Here is a 22,773-nt window from a genome sequence, read left to right as displayed (position 1 = left end):
CATTGGCCATGGAGTTATCTTTAAAAATTCAAGTCTGACTATGTCCCTTTAAAATGCCTTGTCTTCCCTTTGCTCTTCGGTGTAAATTTCTTACTGTGGGGCCCTGCATGATGGGCTCCTATCTTTCATCTACCCTTTGCTCACCAGGCCCAGCCACGCGGACATCATTTCTTTTCCAGTCTTTGGGCCTTTGTGTCCCTGTGCCCTCTGCTGGGAACACCCGCTCCTAGCTCTTGGAATGGCAGTAACTTCTCATTCTTTGGTTCCAAGAAGAAATCCTTGCTTGGGGCGCCTGGGTGGTTCAGTCATTAAGTGTCTGCCTTCGGCTCAGGGCGTGATCCCGGGGTCCTGGGATCGAGCCCCACATCAGGCTCCTCCGCTGGGAGCCTGCTTCTTCCTCTCCCACTCCCCCTGCTTGTGTTCCCTCTCTCGCTGGTTGTCTCTGTGTCAAATAAATAAATAAAATCTTAAAAAAGAAAAGAAAAAAAAGAAAAGAAATCCTTGCTTGCTGTGATGACAGTGGCCTCCCCTGGTCGTCATCCTTTTACTTTCTTCCAATATGCTTATCATAATCTATTATTTTGACTACTGGTTGTAGCAGGTAGACCATAAGGTGGAGTCCATGATCCCGACCTCTGATACACCTGACTTTGTGTGATTCCCCTCTCCAGCGTGGTTGGGACCCGTCGTTGCTTCTAACCCACAGAATACGGTAAGAGTGACAAGATACATGTGATTACACATACCTGATTACACTACATTAAGAAAGTAATGCCGGTCTTGCTAAGAGAATCTCTCTCTTGGTGGCTTCAAAGATGCAAGCTGCCACGTGTGTGGTGCCACAGAGCCTGCGAGGAACTGGATGCTGCCTACCACCATGTGGGCTTGGACGTGGATCCATCCCCCATTGAGCCTCAAATCAGAGCCCCCCCTGGTAGGTAACACTGCGCTTGTAGTCTTGCAAAGGAGCCAGCTGAGCCAGGACTCCTAACACACTGAAAATGTGAGATAACACATGTTCTTTTAAGTCTATAGTTTGTGGTAAACTGTTATACAGCAACAGTTAATACACTTGTTAAGCGACTCTTGGGTTAGAAGGTAAACTTCTGGAGGCCAGGGACTTTTTCATTCATTACTACCAGCTGGGTAGATAGCATAGACAGATGAGAGCAGACATTTGCATGAAGAAAAGAAACATTTAATAAACACCAACTATTAATACTCCATGTGCTGTCAGGAATAGACAGTTCTTTTTCTCTAAGAGGTAAAGGCACCTTTGGGGACAGGTGTGGCTGTGATAGGGTTCAGAAGTTTCCGGATTAAGGCTTTTATGTCCTACTATTCCAAGTAACAGGCTTTCTATTCCGTCTGCCCAGCGAGTATTTCCTCTCCGTCTCATAGTCCTCTGGGAGTCTGCACCCCGACCCTATGTGAAACCGGTGGGGCTGACGTAAACCATCCCTGGTTCTGGTGGAAACCCTATGGCCCGGCCGAGCCCCATCAGCCTAGTCTGCCCTCCTGGCCACTGTGATTGGTTCAGGATTGCTCACATCACCCAAGTCTGTCCAATCAGAGCCAAACGCAGGGCTTCTGCACACGCTGTTGGACAAGAGCAGCTTCCTCACTGGTGCGGGTGCGAAGCGCTAACGGTGAGGCTGTCGTAAAGCCAGAGCTGCTGGGACCTCCCGTACGCACAGCCTGACAGGAAAAGCAGCTCACACGAGGAAAGCAATGCTGAGGGATAAAGGGACAGAGATGCCTCGAGATGCCACCTGAGCCCCTGGATCCAGCAGTGCCTGAAAATCTATCTCCTGGCCTTTTAGCCCTTCTGTCCTACCCCCACACCCTTTAACGCCACTTTGGGTGGAGTGTCTATCACGAGCCCTGTTACCTGGGATCTGCCATGAAATCAACGGAGAAGGAATAAGGGGGTCTGATGTCTGGGGGGTGAAATAAAGAGTAAAGAAAAAAAACCTCATCTAAATAAATATTTAATAAAATGCCCCAGCAGACCACTGAAGGAGAAATCCCACAGGACTTTAAAAGCTTGTTTAGGCCTTTAGCATTTTCATAGGACTTTTTACAGAAATGGCTTAACAAGCCAAGTTCTTTAAAACAATACAAAAGTATCAAGTACAAATATTTTAAAGAGTAACGGCACTTAACAGTACTCAACACGTAAACTCTATCTTTAGACTTTTTCAAAAGTGCCCTTGGCCATAAAGTTAACCTTGGACTCTATTTTCCAACTTTGTCCGAGAGGCCATTATTGCCAAATGTTGCTGGTTTTTCTGATAAAAAGCTAATAAGGCAGAAGAGCTTGCTCTGTTTTTCTCTTTCCCCACGTTGTGTCAAATAAGTGAATATATAAACAACTTCTCTCATTTCTGAAAGAAGGAAAAAAATAACAGAAAAAAAAAATCCACAGTTGCCCCAAACTGGGCCCTTGGACACAAGATCTGCGTCTTTGGGGTCAAGCTGCCAGGCTCTAGAGGCTCAGGACTGGGCCAAGGTCAAGTCTGCACATTGGGGAGGAAGGGTGAAAGGCAAGGAAGTGCTGAGCTGCTACAGTTTTCTGCTAATTCTCATGTGAGGGTAGGTCAGCCAACAGAACCACAGGACTCATGCAAGAGCAACAAGATCCCCAGATTGGCCCTTGTGGGATCCTACAAATAAATGAAAAAGCTAGAGGACACTTCCAAGGAGTGTTTGACCACCCAGCCCCGTTCTGAGTCATAATCCCAAGGGCTGAGTATGATCCACAGCCTTGGAGAAGTGCTTGGAAAAAGCTCTGGCTCCGCTGGGCCGGTCATTCCTGGTGGAGCCCCTCTAAGTCTGCAGACTTCATAGCCAGCTGACAGTCACCGCTGGAGTTTTGTTGTGTCAAAGGTCTGTTTGGTAACAAGAGGAAATGGTTAGCTCTAGGGCCTCTTTAAAGAGCTTTAATGTTGAGAGTGCACAAAGCTGAATATATGACATTCTTTGTTGGTTTATTTTTAGCTGATTCTTGCAGACACACCAGATTAAGGCTATACCTATTTTATAGATGAGAAAACTGAGGGCACAAGAGGTTAAAATGACTGAGTTAGGGGTCGGGATTATGGCCCCTTCCTGCTATTCTAATTTGGGTACTGCAAATGAGCAGTGCATGAAGTTACAAAAACATGCACGATAAAAGATCTAAAAAACAAGACAGACCGGGGGATTTTAATACAACGAAGTACGAAAAGTGACATTTCAATTAACCTTTAAGAAACTACAACTTACTGAGTTTTGGCGTACTATCAAAGAAGAACATCCATAGTTAACTGAAAAAGCTTGTCCTCCCTTTGCCAGCCACACATTTGCCAGTCTGGGTCTTCAAAACCCATCTGACGTCTATTAAGGCAGACATTAAAGATTATTTGTGAAATGCAGGGGCTCCTGAGTGGCTCAGTCGGTTAAGCATCTGCCTTTGGCTCAGGTGATGACCCCAGGGTCCTGGGATTGAGCCCTGAGTCTGGAATCCCTGCTCAGCGGGGAGCCTACTTCTCCCTCTCCTTCTGTCCCTCCAGCCCCCCTGGGCTTGTACACGCTCTCTTTCTCTCTCTCTCTCTCTCTCAAATAAATGAATAAAATCTTAAAAAAAAAAAAAGATATTTGTGAAATGTAAAACAATGCTACTCACTCATTTCCTTTGTATTGGAAAATATAGTTACTTTTCATAAAGATGTTATTTATATCAACAGGTAATACTGTCCCCTTTAAATGAGTAGTTTTTAAATCTGTTGTTAATTTTTACTACAGTTATTATTGATACATTTAAACCACATGAACAAAACCTTGGGAAGACTCAGTAATTTTAAGAAGACACAATGTGTCCAGAGAACAAAAAACTTGAGAACACTGCCCTAGTGAAAACAATGGGTCCAGGTGCCTCGGTTGGGAGGAGGAGGGGAGTATAAGGAGATCAAGGACAAATCTTGGAAATCTTTTTAATCTCTTCATTGACAAACAGGTGGCATTCAGGTTGTGTAACTCCTTGTGGTATAGCAGAGTAGGGTTCAGAGGCAGGGAGAGATTTTGGCTCAGAAGCATCAGCTGCAATAAGCCAAATTTAAGCCAGTATTTCTCCTTTTAACTCCTTTGAGACTAATAGTGATCAAAACAATTTATAAGAATCTGGATGTAACTCCAGGGATATAAGCCAGGCGATCCTGTGACAACCAGCCCTGAGCTATTTTAAATTATACCCACTTCACATTTTATTTTCTAACATGAGTAACAATTGGATAACATTTTGGTAAGAAGTTCAAGGGCTACTCTATAGAAAAACAAAATTCAGGATATTGGTTCTTTTAGAGCAAGGGTTGGCAAATTCCTTGGGCCAAATCTCACTGGCTACCTCCTTTTGTAAATAAAGTTTTATTGGAACACAGCAATGCTCACTTGTTTTCTTATTGACTATGTTGCTTTTTGGCTGTAGCAGCAGAGTTGAGGAATTACAATATGGACCACATGGCCCGCAAAACCTAAAATACTTATCATCTGGCCCCTTACAGAAATTGTCTGCTGACTCCTGTTTTGGAGTCACTTGGAATCTTCATTAAGAGGCTTTGGAGTTAACTGACCAGCATTGAAGACCCTTCTCTGCCACACTTTGCTTTGGGACTTGGCTTCATTTCCCTTATCATAGAACGGAGCTAGTACCTGCCTCATGGAGCTAGTGAGGATTACATGCACTAAGGCCTGGAAAGTGCATAACAGAGTTCCTGGCTTGATGGGTATTAGCCACTATCATCAATTATGCAAGAGCCTGAAGGAAGTGCAATGGAGTCACATCCTACTTGAGTTTACAATGCACAAAGAGAAAAAGATAAAAATCAAGCATTACAATAAAACCATCTCAGAAAACCCCTTAGGAGGGTGGCCCATTATAGACAAACATACTGTCTCACAGTAATTCCAACACAGCTGGTTTTCCCTCCAGCATTTACATACATCACTGTTCCTTCAGTTGAGGCTCCAGATGAAGTGTAGCTGGCATTTAGGAGCCGTTAAGTGTAGGAACAAAATCCATACCAACACAAGATCACACTCAGTGTGGTGAGACACTCACATTCTGAAGAGCAAAGAGGACGAAGACAGACATTGGGAGTAAGAGATTCATGGCCCCCTGTATCATCCTGAGATACGAGCATGGTGAGTGGAATGGTGGCTCATTATTCTCATTGCCCCCCCTCCAAAAACACCTTATTTGGAAGTTTTATAAATTTAACGGCATCTTTTAAAAGGAATCAATAACAATTACTTCACTGAGTTGCCATGACAACAAAATGAGTAAGTGTGTGTGACGGATGATGACAGCAATGTTTTTGTATGAAACTCCATTGCCAATTCTCACTCCATGTCTGATGTCTATGGGAAACTATACAGAACACCGACCCGACCTCTCACAATTTTACTTGTAGACATCCAACTAGGGTTAGGGTAGTATTTGTGAAAATCCCCCAAATGGTAACGATCAAACTGCTGCATTAACAAGTATTTACCTGGGAGGAAACCAGTAGTTGACAAGGCTGGAGACCAAGATGTAGGACACTAGGATTGTCCCTGACATGGCTAGTGATACGAAGCTCAAGCCACAGAGGACACAAAGCAGTAAGAGGCCGCCCACAGAGATGACCAGTCCTGGAAGGAGAGCATAGTTAGGAGAAGCGTTCAGCTAAAACAAAGTGAAAGCCCCAGGCCACTGTGTTCGACAGTTCACTCAGACTTTTTAAGTGAGGAGGTCTCCCATAAAAACCCAGATTTCCAGCATCACTTAAAAAGGAGGTAATCTAACCACCTGAGTGGGCCTCAGTGCAAGGCAAACATCCTTATCCTTGCCTTGGCAGCGGTCAAACAGCTCAGAACTCCAACCTCATGGCTACAGTGATACAATTTCAGGGATGGACCCTGCAAAGGAAGGACATCAGAGAATACAAATGGATGTGCTGCTTTTGGACAAAGATTTACAAAATCCTGGATCTGTGTTTTTCTGAGCGTGGCCGACAACCACTGTATCAGAACTGGATGCCTCAGGAAGGCATGTGATAAATTCTGATTTCTGGACCCTATTCCGAACTACTAAATACCAGTCTCTGGATGAGGCCGGGAAGTCTGCATTTTCAAAAGATAAGACTTACGCACACTCAAATTCCAGACTACTGTTCTAAAGGCTTTATATGTGCTATTCCTATTTAAAAGTCTTCTCTTCCACAAAGGAAACAAAAGTTGTTCCATGTCTTTAAATCCTGTCTTCTGTAAAGCTTTGCATGACACCACCAAAAATGGCTCCCTTCTCCTAAATTTACTTTTGCTACAGTGCTCATTCGCTCCTCCACCCATTCACTCATCCGTCCATCTATCCATCAGTATTTACTCAGCAGCTACTCTGCCAGGCTGTATTTTGCTCATCCATCCACGATGCCCACCTTCTCCTTCAGGGGTAAACTGCCTTACCCACAGTCTCCGGGGCAGGGAAACAACCTGGGTGCTCTTAGCTCTGGGAAGCCCTAGGATAAACCAGTGACCCAATGGCAACCAGCTGTATGGCCAGCATCTTGTGGTTTGTGATCTGATACAAAAAGGCAAACTGAGCCAATCAGATCTGCCTTCTCAGTACTTTTACCTTAGCAACAAAGGGAGAAGGTGACAGTTGGCAGTGTGACTTCAGGAGGAAAGGTGGAGAAGGGGGAATATTACTGCCTAGCAAGACACCTGGCATGTAACAGGTGTTCAATAATGAGGTGTGGAATAACTGGACTCTGTTACCATTCTTGCGGAGCCTTCTGTGCCAGGGGCTCTGCTAAGTATTTTATGGGACTCTTAATTTCAATCCCTACAACAACCCTTTGAGACAGTATTATCATTTCCCCAGTTTACATATAAGGCATTTGAGGTTCAGAGAGTGTAAATAACTTGTCCTAAATCGCACTGGTGGAGGTAAGATTCTAATGTGGACTCCAAAGTCCATCTTTTAACGACTCTGACAATCCGCCTTGGTCACTGTGATCTTTTCCAGAACAGGAACATTTGATAAGAGTGGCAGGTACCCAATAAATACTGTGCCCCCAACTGAATCATTTTCTGAGGGGGTGAACAGATGAGCAGGATACCTTCCAGTAAAATGACTCCCACCAAAGCCGCCAGGGAGGTAAGCACCACGATGAGCAGGAAGAACCCAACAGGAACGGCTGACATAGCAATAAACAGCAGCACGGTGAGGGCCACGAAAGGGTGCCTGTCCAGGTACCGACCCACCGGGGACTTCATAAAGGCAACCACCTGCGGGCAAAGAAGAAAGAGCCGGGACTGAAGGCCATGTCTGAACCCTAGGTTGACGGATCCATTGGAGCTGCAGGAAGTATACCCAGAGGCTGTAAAGTTGGATGGCTCATAAGTAACATAACAAGTCAACATGAACAATTCTCCCAAGACATGAGTTACCGTGGCAACAACTTAAGGCAGCTGTAGACAGACAGCAAGTTTGAGGGTCCCACCCAACTTCAAGTCTTGTGAAAGGAGGAAAGTCCTGGTCATGGCTCCACCACTTCACACACACCCTCTCAAGAGACCCTCAGCATGCGTGCACATGGATGTCATGTCCACACAATTGATCTCCTACTTCACAGTTGAGGCTTCATAGTCGAGGCCACCGAGGCACAGAGAGGTTAAGTCCTAGCTACGTGGCATCACCTGGGAGCTTGTTAGAAACGCAACATCTCAAGCCCTGCCTCAGACCTGCTAAATGAAAGTCTGAGAAGCAATGGGACTTGCCTAGAGTCACACAGTTTCCAAGTGGCAAAATCTAGGCACTCAAAGCTGAATCTTTTCACTCGAAATGTCAAACGCTTGCAATGGCTGCCATCTTATTAGGGAAAAAATACTTTCACGTCATCAATGTGGATACCACAGTCAGGCCACAGCCTGATGATTACTGAAGCTTATGCTGCGTTAATGAACAAGCTATCTTCCTTCACCAGGCAAGAGAGTTTCTGAATCTGGCTCAACATAGGAGGGCTGCTTTAATGCAGAGCTGGCCCTAGAAAATCCAGAAGGATGGGCCTCCCCCCCAACCCCCGTCTTCTTAAGCCCTATTCTGTCTCTCTCCTCATTACTGACATGTTAGTTCCTGTTCTCTTAAAAGTTTCCATCTTTCCAGAACTCTTCTCCATCAAAACCTTCCCAGGTCTCATTCCTTAAGGCCTTACAGGCCAGCAGTTGAAATGAAGAGGAAATTCAGGCGATCATGGGTACCACTACCCAAAACACATGCGCCTCCTAGTGACTCCAATGGTGGGAATCTGGGGGTCAGCTGGAAGACAGGAGGGCTTTGTAGTTCAGGTTGATGGTGATCAAAGTGCAGGGCTCATGCTGCTTAGCTAGAAAAGGCTGTTGTTCCAAGAAGCCACGGCCATTGGTCTTGGGGCTTAGCATTGCCTCATTAGGAGAATCTCCAGGCATGATAAATTTCACTTCCACTCAGGCCACAAAAAAAACGGCACAATGCCCACTGACTATACTGCCTCTAGCTACTCCGAGTTGAGAAACCCTACCAGACTTGGCTATTCAACTTCTCTAGCCAGAGGTGACTATACTGGGAATGCCTGGTTCAGATAATCAGAACCCAATGAGACTCTCTTGTTAAGGCAGCTGAAGAGAGGAGGCGTCAAGGGAGTGGGGCTGGTCCCTGGAGCTGTCTTAAGTCTTGATTGCTTTCCGGCTCTAGTCCACATATATTCTTAGTAAAACCACCCAGGCATCCTCTGACAGACTGAACTGTTCTCTCTGATCCTTATTATCAAGAGATCCAGTAACCACAGTGGGGAGCAGATAAAGCTGGAACACTAGAAGGCCAGGCTTATGAGTTTACACCCAGACCACCCAGCACAACAGCCATGTGTGTCCACTGCACGCCTGGTCTTCTTCCAGACCCTAAGGAATCTATTTTTCTCTTAGCCTCTTCTGAGTCGGGGCCCTACAACCAAAAAATAGAAAGTCATTCAGACATGCAGAGAGACCATTTAAGATGCAGTTAAGTGCAGAAATCGTCTTCCCTCAGGAAGGATGGCCTGCTCAGGCCAGCATCTATCACAGAAGAGGACCACACCTAATAATGGAGAACACTCATTAAACACTCAGGAGCCAAGCACTGTTTTAAGTACTTTCAATGTATTTCCTCATTTATTTCTCCCTTCAATGCCCAGAAGCAGGTAATGAGGAACATTATTTAAATCCAGGGAATTAGAACATAGCAATTAACTTCTCATTCTCATGGCAACAGAGAGGGACACAATGGGAGGATGGAAAGTGAGACAGCTTATTACACAGTAACATGAACTGCAATTTTCCATCCCTATCCTGGAAGCAGACACAGGTCATCCAATCTGGATTTTACAGGCATGGTACTGTGCTGAAGAACTCAGGAATGCCAGGCTGGGACAGACTAGCACCATTATATGCCAGGCTCTGTGCTTCAGCCTTGTCGAACAGCTTCTGAGATTATCCTCAAAACAAACCAGTGAGCCTGGCATTGCTTATTTTAGAGAAGAGGCAATGGAGATTCAGTGGCCTAAGCAACTCACCCAAGGTCAAAGGCAATTTATTTTAAAATTCACACGAGTATGGAAAGTTCTAAAGTAGGGGTAATGAGGCCAGTATTGAAGGACATGGAGGCTCCATCTGGAACCATTCAGGAGACAGGCCAATTCCCTGGTGTCAGAATGCAAAAGACAGTCAGTGTCCATTGTCCCTTGCTACCCATAGGAGGAGGATGAAAGTGTCAGGATTATTTAAAACCACTGGTAAGGGTGCCTGGGTGGCTCCGTTGGTTAAGCTCCTGCCTTCGGCTCAGGACATGATCTCAGGGTCCTGGGATCGAGTCTCACATAGGGCTCTCTGCTTGGAGGAGTCTGCTTCTCCCACTCACTCTGCCTCTGTGCTCTCCCTCTCTCTCTTCTCAAATAAATAAATAAAATCTTAGAAACAAAACAAAAACCACTGGTAATGACAAGTCCAAGGTTAACAGTTTCTCCCAGACCACAGACCCTGGGTGCCCTCTGGCATGTGATTCAGGGTTGGCACAAAGATGCCAGAGACATAGTTCAAAAACATCCCTTGTGGAAGGAATGGACCAGCATGGGAGCAAAACTAGTCATAGGTAATCAGGAGGCATCTGCCCATCCCATGTTCCTTCTGTCTTCTCTCCACTTTGAACCCTGCTCCCTCCCACAGCAGGGGTAGGCTCCTGAAGCCATGTTTCTGTCCATGAAATGAAAAGTCCCAGCCCAGCTGACACCTTTCTGGCCACAGGTAACTTGGTTAAGCCCAGATTCTTGACCCTAGGAATTAGGCATTCCCAGAGCAAGCCCCTTAATGGGCTTCAGCTGGGAGCTGAGGGAGACATAGGATGTTGAAGGTGCCAGCCTGGGCTGTCACGATGGCCCATGTGAAGGGAAGAGCAAGAAAGCCAAGCTGTAGAGAGAGAAGAATGAAGCTGTTGCACAAGGAAAAGTTACAACCAGAAACAACATGGCCCAAGAGAGGGTGCTGAGAGTTACCTCTGACCCCAGTGACCTGCCAGATCCTGATTTACTTCCTGCCCTTGGTTTCTAAGATAGTCTCCCATTTCCCCAAAGTCCCAGCAGGTCTCACTATTCTACTGCTTAAGCTATTTCAAGTGGGTTTCTGACTCTCTCAGCCTATGTCAATGAGCACTTGACATTCCGGAGACTTCCTAGAAGAAATGATGGAGTTGTTTCACAAACACTCCATGTAGAAGCCCATCTGGTCTTTTCGGGAACTTAAAGGGCCTATTAAACTCTGAGGAAAGGTCAAAAATTATTTGGGGGAAAGAAATCATCCCAATATCCCAGAAACAAGGAGGTGCTTATGTAAATTATGGTTATGTCAACCTGATGGAAGTTTCTACTACCAAGCAACTGTTCTGAGGACCTAAGATTCAATATGGAAAAACACCAACATGCAATATCAAGCAAAAATAAAAATACAGGACTACATCTGCCACAATCACAACCACCACATATGAAAATTACATAATGAAGGGAGGCCTCATAATAATAATCACTGTCAACGGATCTGTTACTGATGGGTTTCCAGGTGACTTGCTTTCCTTTTTCCTCAACATTACTCTACCGAGTGAATACAACTCATATTATTTAATTCAATTAACATAATACAAAATTTTAAAAGAAACTGCTCTACCTTAGGACGACCCAAAGAACATCAGCGCTTAGCCAGCTGATAATCTGTCCCATCACTCTGGGAGTCAGCTGATCTGGAAGTTATCCAGCCCAAATCTATTCCAGTGACCACGACTGAGGATGTACGATGATGAAGTAAAGAAATGCCAAGAAGCCGGAGTTCATATGCTTTGAAACGTCTACTTCAGAATGTAGATATGAATATTAAATAAGACGTGTCCAGTGCCTAACACAGCGCTTGGCATATAGGAAGGGCTCAATCACGGTTCATCAATTTACTGCCAAACCCTCTTACTTGCAGATTCTATATTTGCAAATTCACCTACTCACCAAAATTTATCTGTAACCCCAAAATCAATATTTGTGGTGCTTTCGAGAACATGTACAGAGCATGGGAAAATTTAAGTCACCTGACACGCATGTTCCCAGCTGAGGTCAAACTAGGCAGTGCTCATATTTCAGCTTATTTTTTTTTTTAAAGATTTATTTATTTATTTGACAGAGAGAGACAGCCAGTGAGAGAGGGAACACAAGCAGGAGGAGTAGGAGAGGAAGAAGCAGGCTCCCAGCTGAGGAGCCTGATGTGGGACTCGATCCCAGAACGCTGGGATCACGCCCTGAGCCGAAGGCAGAGGACTAACGACTGCGCTACCTAGGCGCCCCAAAGCTTTTTAAACAGCTGTCCTTTCCAAGGCATATTTAGTACCACCTTTTCTCACAGCTTGTGTTTTTTGTTGGTAATTTCACCATTTAAAATGGCAGAAAAACTGGCTGGTGTTCTTAAGGGTAAGAAGGGTGTGATTCGCCTTAAGAGAAAATAGGTGTGTTAGATAATCTTCATTCAGGAAGGAGCTATAGGGCTATTGGCCATGAGTTTAACATTAATGAATCAACAACATATACTAAATAAGTTGTCTTTAAACATAAATACACATACACCAGTTTATATATTTATCAGTTGATGAAAACGTTGTGACCAGAAATTTGCCAGAACCTAATCCTGTAGATCGCCTAGGAGAAATTGTTCAGCAGTTGCTAATTCGTTGTTTGAGGTGACCTCAGAGAACACAAGGACACATATAGTGAGAACCAAATGCACAGGTAGATGAGGAGGACCTTTCTTACTAAGCTAACTTTTAGTAACAAGAGTCTCAGCCTGCTGACAAGCCGCTTGGCCAATTTAAAAATAGCTTGCTAAATCCACAAAGAGGGCCAGAGGCATTTGGGGATGAGTCCAGGGAAGATCTCTATAGAGTATATTGCTCCAGACTGCAAAGTGGTGTCTCTTCAAATAGACCCGAGGGGAACTGTGGTGTCCAATACAAAAAACAGATCACAAACCAGTTCATTTTGTTACAGACGCATATGTATTTTATGGGTATTTTGTATAGGAAAAAACATCTACAGGGAAATACAACAAAATGTTAATATTATCTCTGAGAGCTGCTATTCTTTTCCCCCCACAAAATGCTGAATGACATAAAAAAGCAAGCAAGAAAGATAAAAATTCAAGAAAGTAGAATATACTATCTCAAGCCCCATTGTCACTGAATGGCTACTAAACACCTGAAAAGTGGCTAATTCACATGGAAATGTGCCATTAAGTGTAAAATACACACTGGATTTTGAAGACTGACTACAAAAAAAGAATGCGGAACATCTCAATAATTTTCATTAATAACTTTTTATAAGTTTACATATTGAAATGATACTTAGATATATTAGGCTAAATAAGATACATTATTAAAATTAACTTCACCTGCTTTTTACATTTTAAATGTGGCTACTAGGAAATTTTAAATTACGTATGTGGCTCATATCATACTTCTATTGGACTCTGGGTTTCTAGGGGAAAACTGGACTCAAATTTAGAGTAGGCTTTAGCCCCTCAGTCTCAGAGAACAGGGCAAAATTAACAACAAAACATGAAAGTATAGTATCTGTGGCACAGACTGAGACCCACCCTCTATATGCAACTAAAGAATTGCATTTACCCCAAGGTAAATGTGTTGTGTGTGTGACTTCCAGGAAGTCACCTTAAACTAGTGGTGGCTTAGGAGTCTTCCTCCCCTTCCCTCCTCCATCCTTATTGCCAGGAATGTGAATACAATGGCTGAGCTTCAGCAGCCATCTTGGACAATGAGTTTGAAGATCACAATTTAGACCCCTGGCAGGGGGGTGAATTAACAGAGATTCCTGACCTACCTCCAAATTTCTCCTACTTCAGAGAGGAGATAACCTTCTGTGGTGTTTAAGCTGCTGTTATTTTGGGATTTTCCATTATACAGCCTGATTGGAAACTGACCTTTGAGTTATTCTGGATGGACGCTACCAGCAAAGACAGCTTCTTCTGCAGCTCCTTCAAGTCCTTTGAGGTACTCGGGGGCTCCTCTTTTGCCATCCTGAAACTCACTCCAGTCTCTTCAGGGATTAAGTCTTCTACCAGTAAGCTGTCCAGGGCAGGGCGCAGTCGAATCTCTCATGTCACCCAGCCTCTTGCTGTCACTGGTGAAACAAAAAGTATCTTGAACCATTAGTCGTATTCACCCAGCTCGTTCAACAAAAGCTTCTACTATTCTCACACATTGATGGTAGGTGTGCAGGTGGAGGGTAGCTAGGCAATGTCTATCAATATCTATCAGAATTTCTAAGTGCACACACCTTCATCCAACAACTAATTTTCCAGGAATCTGAAGGAAATAATCAAGTAGGTATATCAAAACATACAAACGGATGTGCAGTGCAATTCTTCATATAGTATATAATAAACAGCAAAATATTGGAAAGAACCTAACTGTCCATCAGCAGGAAACTGGTTAAATAGTGATAAATTCATGAAATGGAGTATCACATAGTTGTTAAAATTATAATGTGGACATCTAGTTAGTGACATGAACATACATCCATGATAAGTGAAAAAAACTGTAAGATATCCCATATGGTTACATAAATACATGTATTTTATGTTTATATTCCATAGTAAAATAACAGACCTAGAAAGATATAGATCATTTAATACCAAAATGTTAATGGTATTATCTCTGGGGACTTATGTTTATTTTTTTTAGCCTTACAAACTGCTGCAAAGAATATAGTAGAAAGCTGAATACACTATTTCAAGTCCCATTGCCTTTTTTCCCTCAGAAAGCCATTCTTAAACAGTGATGGTGGCCAATTTCTTTATTTACTACCCACACTAAACAGGTTGGCTTCCAACCACATAAATCATTCTCTATTTACTTTTAAGCCTCCTCTTAATGGGTGAGGTGTCTCAAGGGCAGACCAAGCCACAATTAATACTCTGTGACTCAACAGCCTTTAATTTTCAGGACTGTCCTAAGTTAACATCATTATAAAACCAATTTGTTCAATAAGATATCTATTTTTTAACCCTTGTTGGATTTTCATATAAACAAATATATTGTTCGTATTTTGTATTTCCCAGAACAACCATAGGATGGACACAATTTCTCCCTTACAAATGACCTCCTGACTACTGATAGTAAAAAAGCCTCAAAGATCCTGTCACAGTGGCCAAAATTAACTGAGTGATGCTGTCATCTGTTTACCATATCGACTATACCACATGGTAATTATACCAGTTAAGGGGGTAGGAGTTACTTTACTGACACCTACAGGGTCTAGAATGCAGACTTAAAGTACATTTTCATCACCCCAGCTAGACAGCCTCTGCTACAACCCCGTTTGTCAAACAGGAACCCTTTGGACAGGAAAGGATTAACCCCTCCACAGCCATATTCTGTCTTTGAAGCTGCAACTGGCACAGATCTTGGATTTGGGAGGTTCCCAGGACGTGGCTCCCCTAATCACATCTCTGCAGCAGGCAGATACAAGCCCAGATCTCCTTACAGGTCTCCAGAGGCCTAGGGAACCCAAGAGCCACCCAGACCGGTTTGGGGAGTCCGATGGGAATGAACCTGGGTAGAAAGCCACGGGCCACAGCCATCAAATACATCCACCTGGCTACCAAGCCCCGGACCCTCTAGTCACTCACTCTACAGAGGCGTCTCCCCAGGAACTGAGAAGTCTCTGGAGGGAGGCGTCAACCCTTTAACCCCCCCGCGCGGCCCACAAGTTCCCGCCTTCTCAGCTTCCTCCAGACTGACCCCAGAGATCACTGGCCAACCCGCCCCTCCTGGGGCTAACTGCCACCCTGAGCGTTCCTGCTGGAAGGGAGAGGGGGCGCACCTCCGGCTGGGGGAAAGGAATGCTGGGCGACTCGGGCCTACCCAGGCCGCCCCCTCCCCATCAGCTTCCAGTCTCTCGGCCTTCGAAGACGCGAGGGGAGCCTCCACACCCCTTCTAGGGATCCATGCGTAGAGAGGAAGTGGAAGGGAGGCAGGTGGAAAGGGGGTCTGCGCACGAGAGCGCACGGAGGCTGAGAAAGGGGCGTTCACGCGGGAGTGGAGTCATTAATTTGTGGAGAAGAGTCCACCTTTGTTACTTAGAGCGCCCCTCTCTGCAGTGACAGGGGAAGGGGGTGTCCCTCGGTAGAGAAGAGGGACCTGTGGGAAGGAGGGTACCCATTTTCATTAAACCTGGGGAGAGGGTTTGGATACTCCCCCGCCAGGTTTTCCAAGAAAGCGCAGGGTCTCGGGGGTGGGATGGGGCTGGCAACCCTTTTACCAAATCTAGCGGTGGGTGTGAGGGTGTGTGCGTGCGCTCCCAGCCGGTCTTGAGGGCTTGGGTTCTCTAGAACTTCCCTTTACACTAAACTGCGGACAGTGGGCCACAGCACAGGACACCCATTGCCCACTCAACCCGCGCCCCGGCGCCCCTCCATCTGCCCCTCCCTGCGAGGGGGTCTAGTCAGCCCGGGCATGCTGTACCCTAGCATCCAAGCTGCGAGCTCTCACCGGTCCTGGAGGCCGCGCTGACCAGGGTCTGCAGGCGGAGAGGAGAGAGGCGGGGGGAGGAGGAAGAGGGGAAGGGAGGAGAAGGGAGGAACTCTTGTGGGCAAGGGCGGGAGTGCGAGCCTGTTTCCTGCCCCGCCCAGGCTGCCGCCTTCCTCCGCCCCCGCCCCGCCCCTTCCTCCGCCTTCCGCAGCCCATGTCTCCCACAGCTGCGCCGAGTGCGGCTCTCCCCGCCCACGGCTGGCGGGAGCCCGCGAAGGCGCACCGAGGCCTCTGGCCGCGCGCTCCCCAAAGCGCGCTCTCCCCCTCGGCATTTTGGAGCCACCCTGACAGGCCCCGAATAGTTTACAGATGAGGAAGCTGAGGCCCGTCCTACACTCTTGGCTTGAAGTGAGAGTGCCCAGGCCACCGCCGAGACAGGTGGGCTGGCCTTTGAGCACGGGTTTGCGCAGCGTCTTAGGGCGTCCCCTGCCTAAATACCTACACCTGAACCACCTCTTTTGGAAGCATTCCTGGAGCCCAGGAGACCCAAGGATGAGGTACGGCCCTGACCGGCAGGTTTTAGCCATTACTTCTCACGCAGATATCATGAACCAGCGAGATCCTTAAAGATGGGTTCGGTAATTTCCTCTATTTTTTATAATTGAAAAAGCCTCAAGTCCCTCAGTTCCACGTCAGAGCCGGACACATGTTCCCTGGCCCCAAATCCGGCCCATAGAATAGGGTTTCTCAATGACAGCGCTATGGACATTTTGGGCGGGAAAATTTTGTATTGAGGGGGGCTGCCCTATCTTTGTAGAATGTTTAGCACTGTCCCTGGCCTCGACCCACTAGATGCCAGTAGTCATCCCCTTCCTCCCAGTTGTGACAACCAAAAATGTCCCCAAGCATTGCCAAATGTCCTGTGAGGGGGCGCAATCTTCCCGTTAACCACTGCCTGGGTGGCGCTGTTGGTTAATCATCTGCCTTCAGCTCTGGTAGTGATCCCAGGATTCTGGGATCTAGCCCTGCCTCTGGCTCCCTGCTCAATGGGGGTAGGGGGTTCTGCTTCTTCCTCTCCTTCTGCCTCTCTCCCTGCTCTCTCTCTCTCTCTCTCTCTCAAATACATAAATAGATCTTAAAAGCAACAACAACAACGACACAAACTACTGCCATAGAGCTACTGGTAAAGACCATGAGCTGCAGGAGGGGTGTTCCAACAGTCCTGGGCCCTGATTTCAGGGCTGACTCTTACTGTGTGACCTTGGGTGAGTTACCTCTCCGGGCCTGGGTTTCATCTGTAAAATGACAGGCCTGAGCATTGGCCTGCTACTGCATAGTTCTCAGGCTTTTCCATCCAGGGACCTTTGTGGACCTACCTTTCCTCTGTGACCCGCGTTCATAGCAGCCTGGGAAACAGTCACAGGCTTTTAGGGAGCAGGGATGCAAAAATAGCTGTAAAGAAGTTAGTACCTGTTTGGAGTATAGGAGGAACTCAAGATTCAGTGATACAGTCTTCTACCAACTAATATCTCTACAAATAAACAGGCTGGTGGATGAAGAAGTAAGCTTGGGACAATGATAATAAAAAGAAGCTACGGGATCCTAACTCCACAACAGCCAAGAAAAGGGGCGCTAATGGTGGAGACAGGACATGGACAGGTAAATGCCCCTAAATTTTTAAGTTTCAGGCAATCCTGTGTGACTTCATGCATTTTGTTCTGCTGCAGTATAATGGGTGCCCCACCTAAGAAAATGTTGTGGGGTTTTTTTCCCACCCTTTAGAACAAAACACTACAACTGTTATTCCCTGCTGGGCATTGCTTTGGAAAGCTGAATTGGAGCCTTCCCCAGGATTTTTATTCAAGGGTGTCATCTAGGGACGCCTTTGTGAATCCTCTACTTCCTCCGCACCACACACATACACACACACACACACACCCTCTGTCATTCTAGGGACAGCCAGGTTTTGCTTTTCCCTTGTGTGTTGGCTGCCTTCTCCACCCTATTATGGCTTCCATAATGGCTGGGATCCTAGCTATCTCCATATCATCAGGACTTGACTCATGACGACCATTGATGGGTCAATAAAACAAAGCAACGTGCAGCCTCTTCTATGCTTTTCAAAGGTTACTTACTCTGGCTAAGCAACTATTTCAGGTCTTAGGAAAGACCTGCCAGGAGCACTGGGATCTGCATAAGAAATGTGTGAAAATTTCCCAGCAACACACTGAGACCCTAAGCTGTTTATATTACAGAGATGGAGACAACCCAGACTCTAGCTGACTTCTCCCCAAATTGCCAAATTTAGCAAGTAAAAATCCAGGACACGCAGTTCAAAGTGAAGATAACTTTTTTAATGTAAGTATGTCCCAAATATTGAATACTCACACTAAAAAATTATTTGTTGTTTACCCTGAAATTCTAATTTTACTGGGCATCCTGTGTTTTATCTAACAACCCTGTATACTTGGAGTTGAGGGATTGAGGGACTTGAAACCTGCATCCTTCTTGGGAATTATCAAACAGAAAGTTAAATCAGATAATTCTGGTGCGGATGACGTGGCCAGGGGTTGGAGTGGGGTGTGTAGGGGGGGACATGGCATTTTCATTCTCCTTAGTAGATATTTTATTTATTTTTTTATCTTTCTTCAGACCGTATGTAGGTTTTTGGTTGAAGCTAGGGAGCAGATCCATAGTCAGGTTCAAATCCCAACTTTGCCACCGACCTAGCTGAGTGACTATGGGCAGGTTCCTTAACCTCTCTGTGTCTCAGTTTCTTCAACTATAAAACTTGGGATAATAACTGGATTTATTTTCTGGGTTGTTGAGTAGATTTAGAAATGATACTCATTAAGTGCCTAGCGCAGTGCTAGCAGATGCATATAGCTCAATACATGAAAGCCATAATCATTGTTTTGATATTTTTGAACACAGGTGGATTAAAGTACACTGACTTTCAGATGGAGACATGTCTCCTAATCACCCACAGGGTCTTGAGGCTCATTAGCATCCTACCAGTCCCTTTCTACTAATTCACTTTGTTGAGTTACAGCTGCTGGTTTTTGTGGGACATTGGGTTTCATGGCCCATTATAGGAGGCCTGGTAGTAGCCCCATTTCTGTCTAAACCAAAGTTTCAAACCCCGTCACTAGTTCATTCATTCCAGATACTATTTGAAACTATATATTATGGCGTCTAAATGTAGTATACGTCCGATTCGATAGGGCTACCCAAAAGATCGGGTGAAACCAGGTGGCACAGGCGTTGAGAGGACTCACCTGAGGCAGAACAAAGGAAACAAGTTTATTGAATATACCGCAAAGGAGTGTTGGGTGGGACAGGGACCACAGAGGAGAGGCTGTTTGCAAGGATGCAGTGGGCGGGGGCTGTTTTTAAAGAGGAAGGTGGGGAGGTGTGGGGACATACACAATTCTCCCCTTTTTGGTAACTGTGCCTGGTTGTAAGTGGCCCATTGGCTAGTTAGGGCCTATGGATATTTTGAGGTGGGTCATCTCATGGGCTTGTCTGTATTCAACCACGGGGTCTCCGTGGGCCCTGCCTACATTCCATTGCTCAAGCCTGTTTGCCTAAAAGCAGCCTCTACCTATATGTCTTTTGATAGAGAGTACAAATATAAGAGATGAGCCACCACGAGGTTATTTGGAAAGTATGGAGAAACCAACTTTGAGGAAGAAGTAAGAAAAAGGAGCAAGGGAAGTACTTGGTGCTGTGCAGTGCTCATGGTAGGATCTCAGAAATGTTTGTGTTCGGGCCAGGTCCTTTGTGGAAAGAGCACTGCACTCGGGTTGTGAGGACAGGCTTCAAATTGGATCAGTGTTTCTTAGGAGTCGCATCACCTTGGGAAAGTTATATATCTTTCTCGGTTTTGGTTTTCTCATCCATAAAATGGGAACAACATGGAGTTTGGGGGGAAATTGAATGAAATAACAGATATGCAAGCATGGCACCCCAAAGGAGCTCAGTAAGTCTAACTTGGTTTTGAGAGAACTTTGAAAGATACCAAGTAACACGTGCTTTGAATGTTTTGGGCAGCAGCTGATATTGTAACCTGTAAGTACACATGTGTGCGAGTGTGTGTGTGTTTCTGTGTTTATAATAAGGATTACGTTAGCCACAACATGTATAGAGTGCCTCTGGTATTGGGTGACCGAACCATCCCACTTTGTCGAGGACTGAGGGGCTTCCCAGGATGCAGGATTTACAGTTAAAACCCAGAAAGTCCCAGGCAAACTGGGACGAATTGGTCATCCCCCTGCTCTGTGCAAATTGCTTTACAGACATTATCTCATTAAACCTTTAAACCTACCCTATGAGGTGGATGCTCACATTGTTGCCATTTTACTTTTAAAAAGGACACTTAGATTAAGCAACTTGCTCAAGCCACTTAGCTAATTAATGGGAAGGGCGGGATCTGAACCAAGCTGTGTCCAGTCCAAGACTTTAACCACCATGCTGTTTGCATTTAGGCCTCACCAAAGGCACAGTCTTTTATTGCCACTCACCTCTACATTCCCGGATCATTGCTAAACACCCTCCCATCTCCCCTTCTGTCATCAACAATTTCTGCTGCCCAGCCAGGCCTCCAGCAAAGGAAGACACCAGCTGAGTCAAGCCCAGTCTTGTATCTGGCCACAGCTGAGGCCCCTCCTTCCTTAGCAACAGACGCTGAAGCCTGGTTACGGACCCCAGGGCCTGGGTGCAAGGAAGCACCTCCAATGTTAAGACAGCCCAGAGAGGAGGAGAGAGAAGAGCTCAGGCTTCCAGGGTATTGTTTAGTGGGGTGTTTCTTCCCTCTTCTCTGTATTAATATGTAACTGTGCTTCAATTTTTCCTCTACAGTGAGCTCGGTGTGTTCCTGGAAAAGTTCCAAGAGAGGAGCTGCTCAGTGGAAGGGAAGAGTGGTCAGACCAGGAGGTGCTGGAACCACAGCCAAAAAGCCCAGCAGAACCCCAATGCTCTCCCTTCATTCTCTAGCTTCCCTTTCTTTCTTCTTCTACCAGGGGTGGGAGCCGAAGTCTATGACCTCAGAGGGGCAACCCTGTGAACAGAGCTTTCAGAACATTTAGAAAGTTCCATTTTCTGTGTCATACCCATTATGCTGTAAGGAAGTGTGAATTTCAGAGCCACTGGTAGGAGAGGATCGTCCCCGGAGAAACTGAAAGCTCTTTATTCATTTTGTAACAGGTTCAATTAGAATGGACAACATGAATGACATGGGTTGCTCATCACAGAAGGTAGGTGTGAATTTTAAGATGTATTTCTTTTGTTTTGTTTTGTTTTTTAACCTGTATTTTCAACATGTAGGGAATTGGGGGGTGGGCCAGAAGGGAATGTTTCAATCATAGACTAATTGTCATGTTAGATCCTCTTGACTGAGCAAGTGTGTTTACTACATTTTTATGGTGTGTCCTTTGAATTATGCTTTTTGCTCAATTAGGCTTTTCAAAATCCTCAGGTTTTGCTGTGAAAATTTTAGGAATAGACACCTGTTATTCCTTTCCTTTCCCTTCCAAGACCGTTAGATGGTCTTTTCCATCCAACAATTCCCGACACTGGGTGTACATCAAAATATCCTAGACAGCCTCTTGAAAACAGAGACTTAGCCTCACTTCTGAAGGTTCTGATCCAGAAAGGTTGGAGTGGGGTCCCCAAATCTGTATTTTTAACTAAGAATTGGGTGCTTCTGTTATAGCAGGTCCTCAGATGAGCATTTGGGAATGGCCTCCAAGAAGAATGTGCAAACAACATGTGTAGTCAGAAATCAGCCCTCTGAAAATAATAGTTCTGCCTGATCTAGGTGTCAGAATCTTGGTTTTAAAAGCTAAGATCCACTAGGTTGACACACACTAAAGTGCCCAAAGGAGCATTTTAAATTGAAATGAAAACTCCCTGGAGTTGACCAGAGAAAACACTTAAACGTTAACGTTTTTAACAAACGATTTTGCATACTGGATAGTTCTTAAAAAATCACTATCTCTTTCCCCTTAAAGATGCCACAGAGAATTCTTAGCCAGGTATGGTCAATCAAGAAAAGTATCTTTGTTCTGTTCCGGAATTGATTTCTAGATCTGCTGATCCTGTGCGTATCCCACGTTTTCCTTCCTGTCCCATGCACTGAGATGTTTTCTACTCTCAGGGAATTTATGGCTCTGCGTGTATAAGTCTTAGTCTGTGCCTATAAACTAGCTCAAATTTAATTTGTTCTTCAGAGCTTCTGCTCTATTACGTTCTATAAAATTCTTCATGTCTTTCTTGCAAAATGTTGTTTTGCTTTCTTTATTTTCCCAAGAATGGCTTATCTCTTTGTATGATGATTCAGCTTCCTCTGTGTCTGCCCCTTGGATGACCATCTCTCAGTATGGGGGAGCATAAATATAATTCAATCTGACTCAAACCCAAAAGGGAATCTCTGGGCTCAAGTAACTGAGAAGTGCAAATTGGATCCAGGAGTCCAGCTGATGTCATTGGGAGCCATCTTTCGCCTTCTGGGAGTTATGCTTCCTTCTATGTTGGCTTTATTTTAAGGAAAGCTTTATTCTCACATCAGGCAAAGATGGCTATTGAGAGTGCCTCTTTCTCAGTAGGTCTGGTGAAAGTGTCGGGAAGACTCTCATCAGCCCAGGTTAGGTCACAGGCCTGTCCCTGAACAA

General features: G+C 45.3%; 2 protein-coding genes across 3 annotated transcripts in view; one reads left to right on the top strand and one right to left on the bottom strand.

The window, feature by feature from the left end:
• Positions 1 to 1,176: 1,176 nt before the first annotated feature.
• On the bottom strand, positions 1,177 to 16,266 carry LDAF1 (lipid droplet assembly factor 1). 2 transcript variants are annotated; one of them, XM_026515568.4, is made up of 5 exons: positions 16,124 to 16,266; positions 13,552 to 13,751; positions 7,140 to 7,308; positions 5,532 to 5,670; positions 1,177 to 2,891 (listed from the first exon to the last, which is right to left on the bottom strand). In XM_026515568.4, the coding sequence occupies exons 2-5, from the start codon at positions 13,645 to 13,647 to the stop codon at positions 2,810 to 2,812; spliced, it is 486 nt and encodes a 161-aa protein (XP_026371353.1). In that variant the 5' UTR covers positions 13,648 to 13,751; positions 16,124 to 16,266; the 3' UTR covers positions 1,177 to 2,809. The 2 variants fall into 2 exon arrangements, with proteins under 2 accessions (XP_026371353.1, XP_026371354.1); XM_026515569.4 differs by having other exon boundaries at positions 16,097 to 16,232.
• A 52-nt stretch (positions 16,267 to 16,318) lies between these two features.
• Positions 16,319 to 22,773, top strand: part of DNAH3 (dynein axonemal heavy chain 3) — a 168,412-nt gene continuing 161,957 nt past the window's right edge. Inside the window, exons 1-5 of the mRNA XM_044390223.3 lie at positions 16,319 to 16,659; positions 17,648 to 17,761; positions 18,358 to 18,460; positions 20,963 to 21,037; positions 21,308 to 21,357. Coding sequence (XP_044246158.1) covers positions 21,319 to 21,357 — 39 coding nt within the window. The 5' untranslated portion in view covers positions 16,319 to 16,659; positions 17,648 to 17,761; positions 18,358 to 18,460; positions 20,963 to 21,037; positions 21,308 to 21,318. The remainder of the gene's footprint in view (positions 16,660 to 17,647; positions 17,762 to 18,357; positions 18,461 to 20,962; positions 21,038 to 21,307; positions 21,358 to 22,773) is intronic.

This window comes from Ursus arctos, unplaced genomic scaffold, assembly GCF_023065955.2.
Source record: "Ursus arctos isolate Adak ecotype North America unplaced genomic scaffold, UrsArc2.0 scaffold_2, whole genome shotgun sequence".
Taxonomy (NCBI): domain Eukaryota; kingdom Metazoa; phylum Chordata; class Mammalia; order Carnivora; family Ursidae; genus Ursus; species Ursus arctos.
This window is presented reverse-complemented; position numbering and strand designations above follow the sequence as displayed.

What these genes read in the sequence shown, in the direction of transcription:
- LDAF1 (XM_026515568.4), bottom strand. Translation starts at nt 13,647, where the DNA reads ATGGCAAAAGAGGAGCCCCCGAGTACCTCAAAGGACTTGAAGGAGCTG. An exon ending in CCATCCAGAATAACTCAAAG is followed by an intron (nt 7,309 to 13,551) that starts GTCAGTTTCCAA and finishes CTTTGCCCGCAG; the next exon opens with GTGGTTGCCTTTATGAAGTC. An exon ending in GGGAGTCATTTTACTGGAAG is followed by an intron (nt 5,671 to 7,139) that starts GTATCCTGCTCA and finishes CTCTCCTTCCAG; the next exon opens with GACTGGTCATCTCTGTGGGC.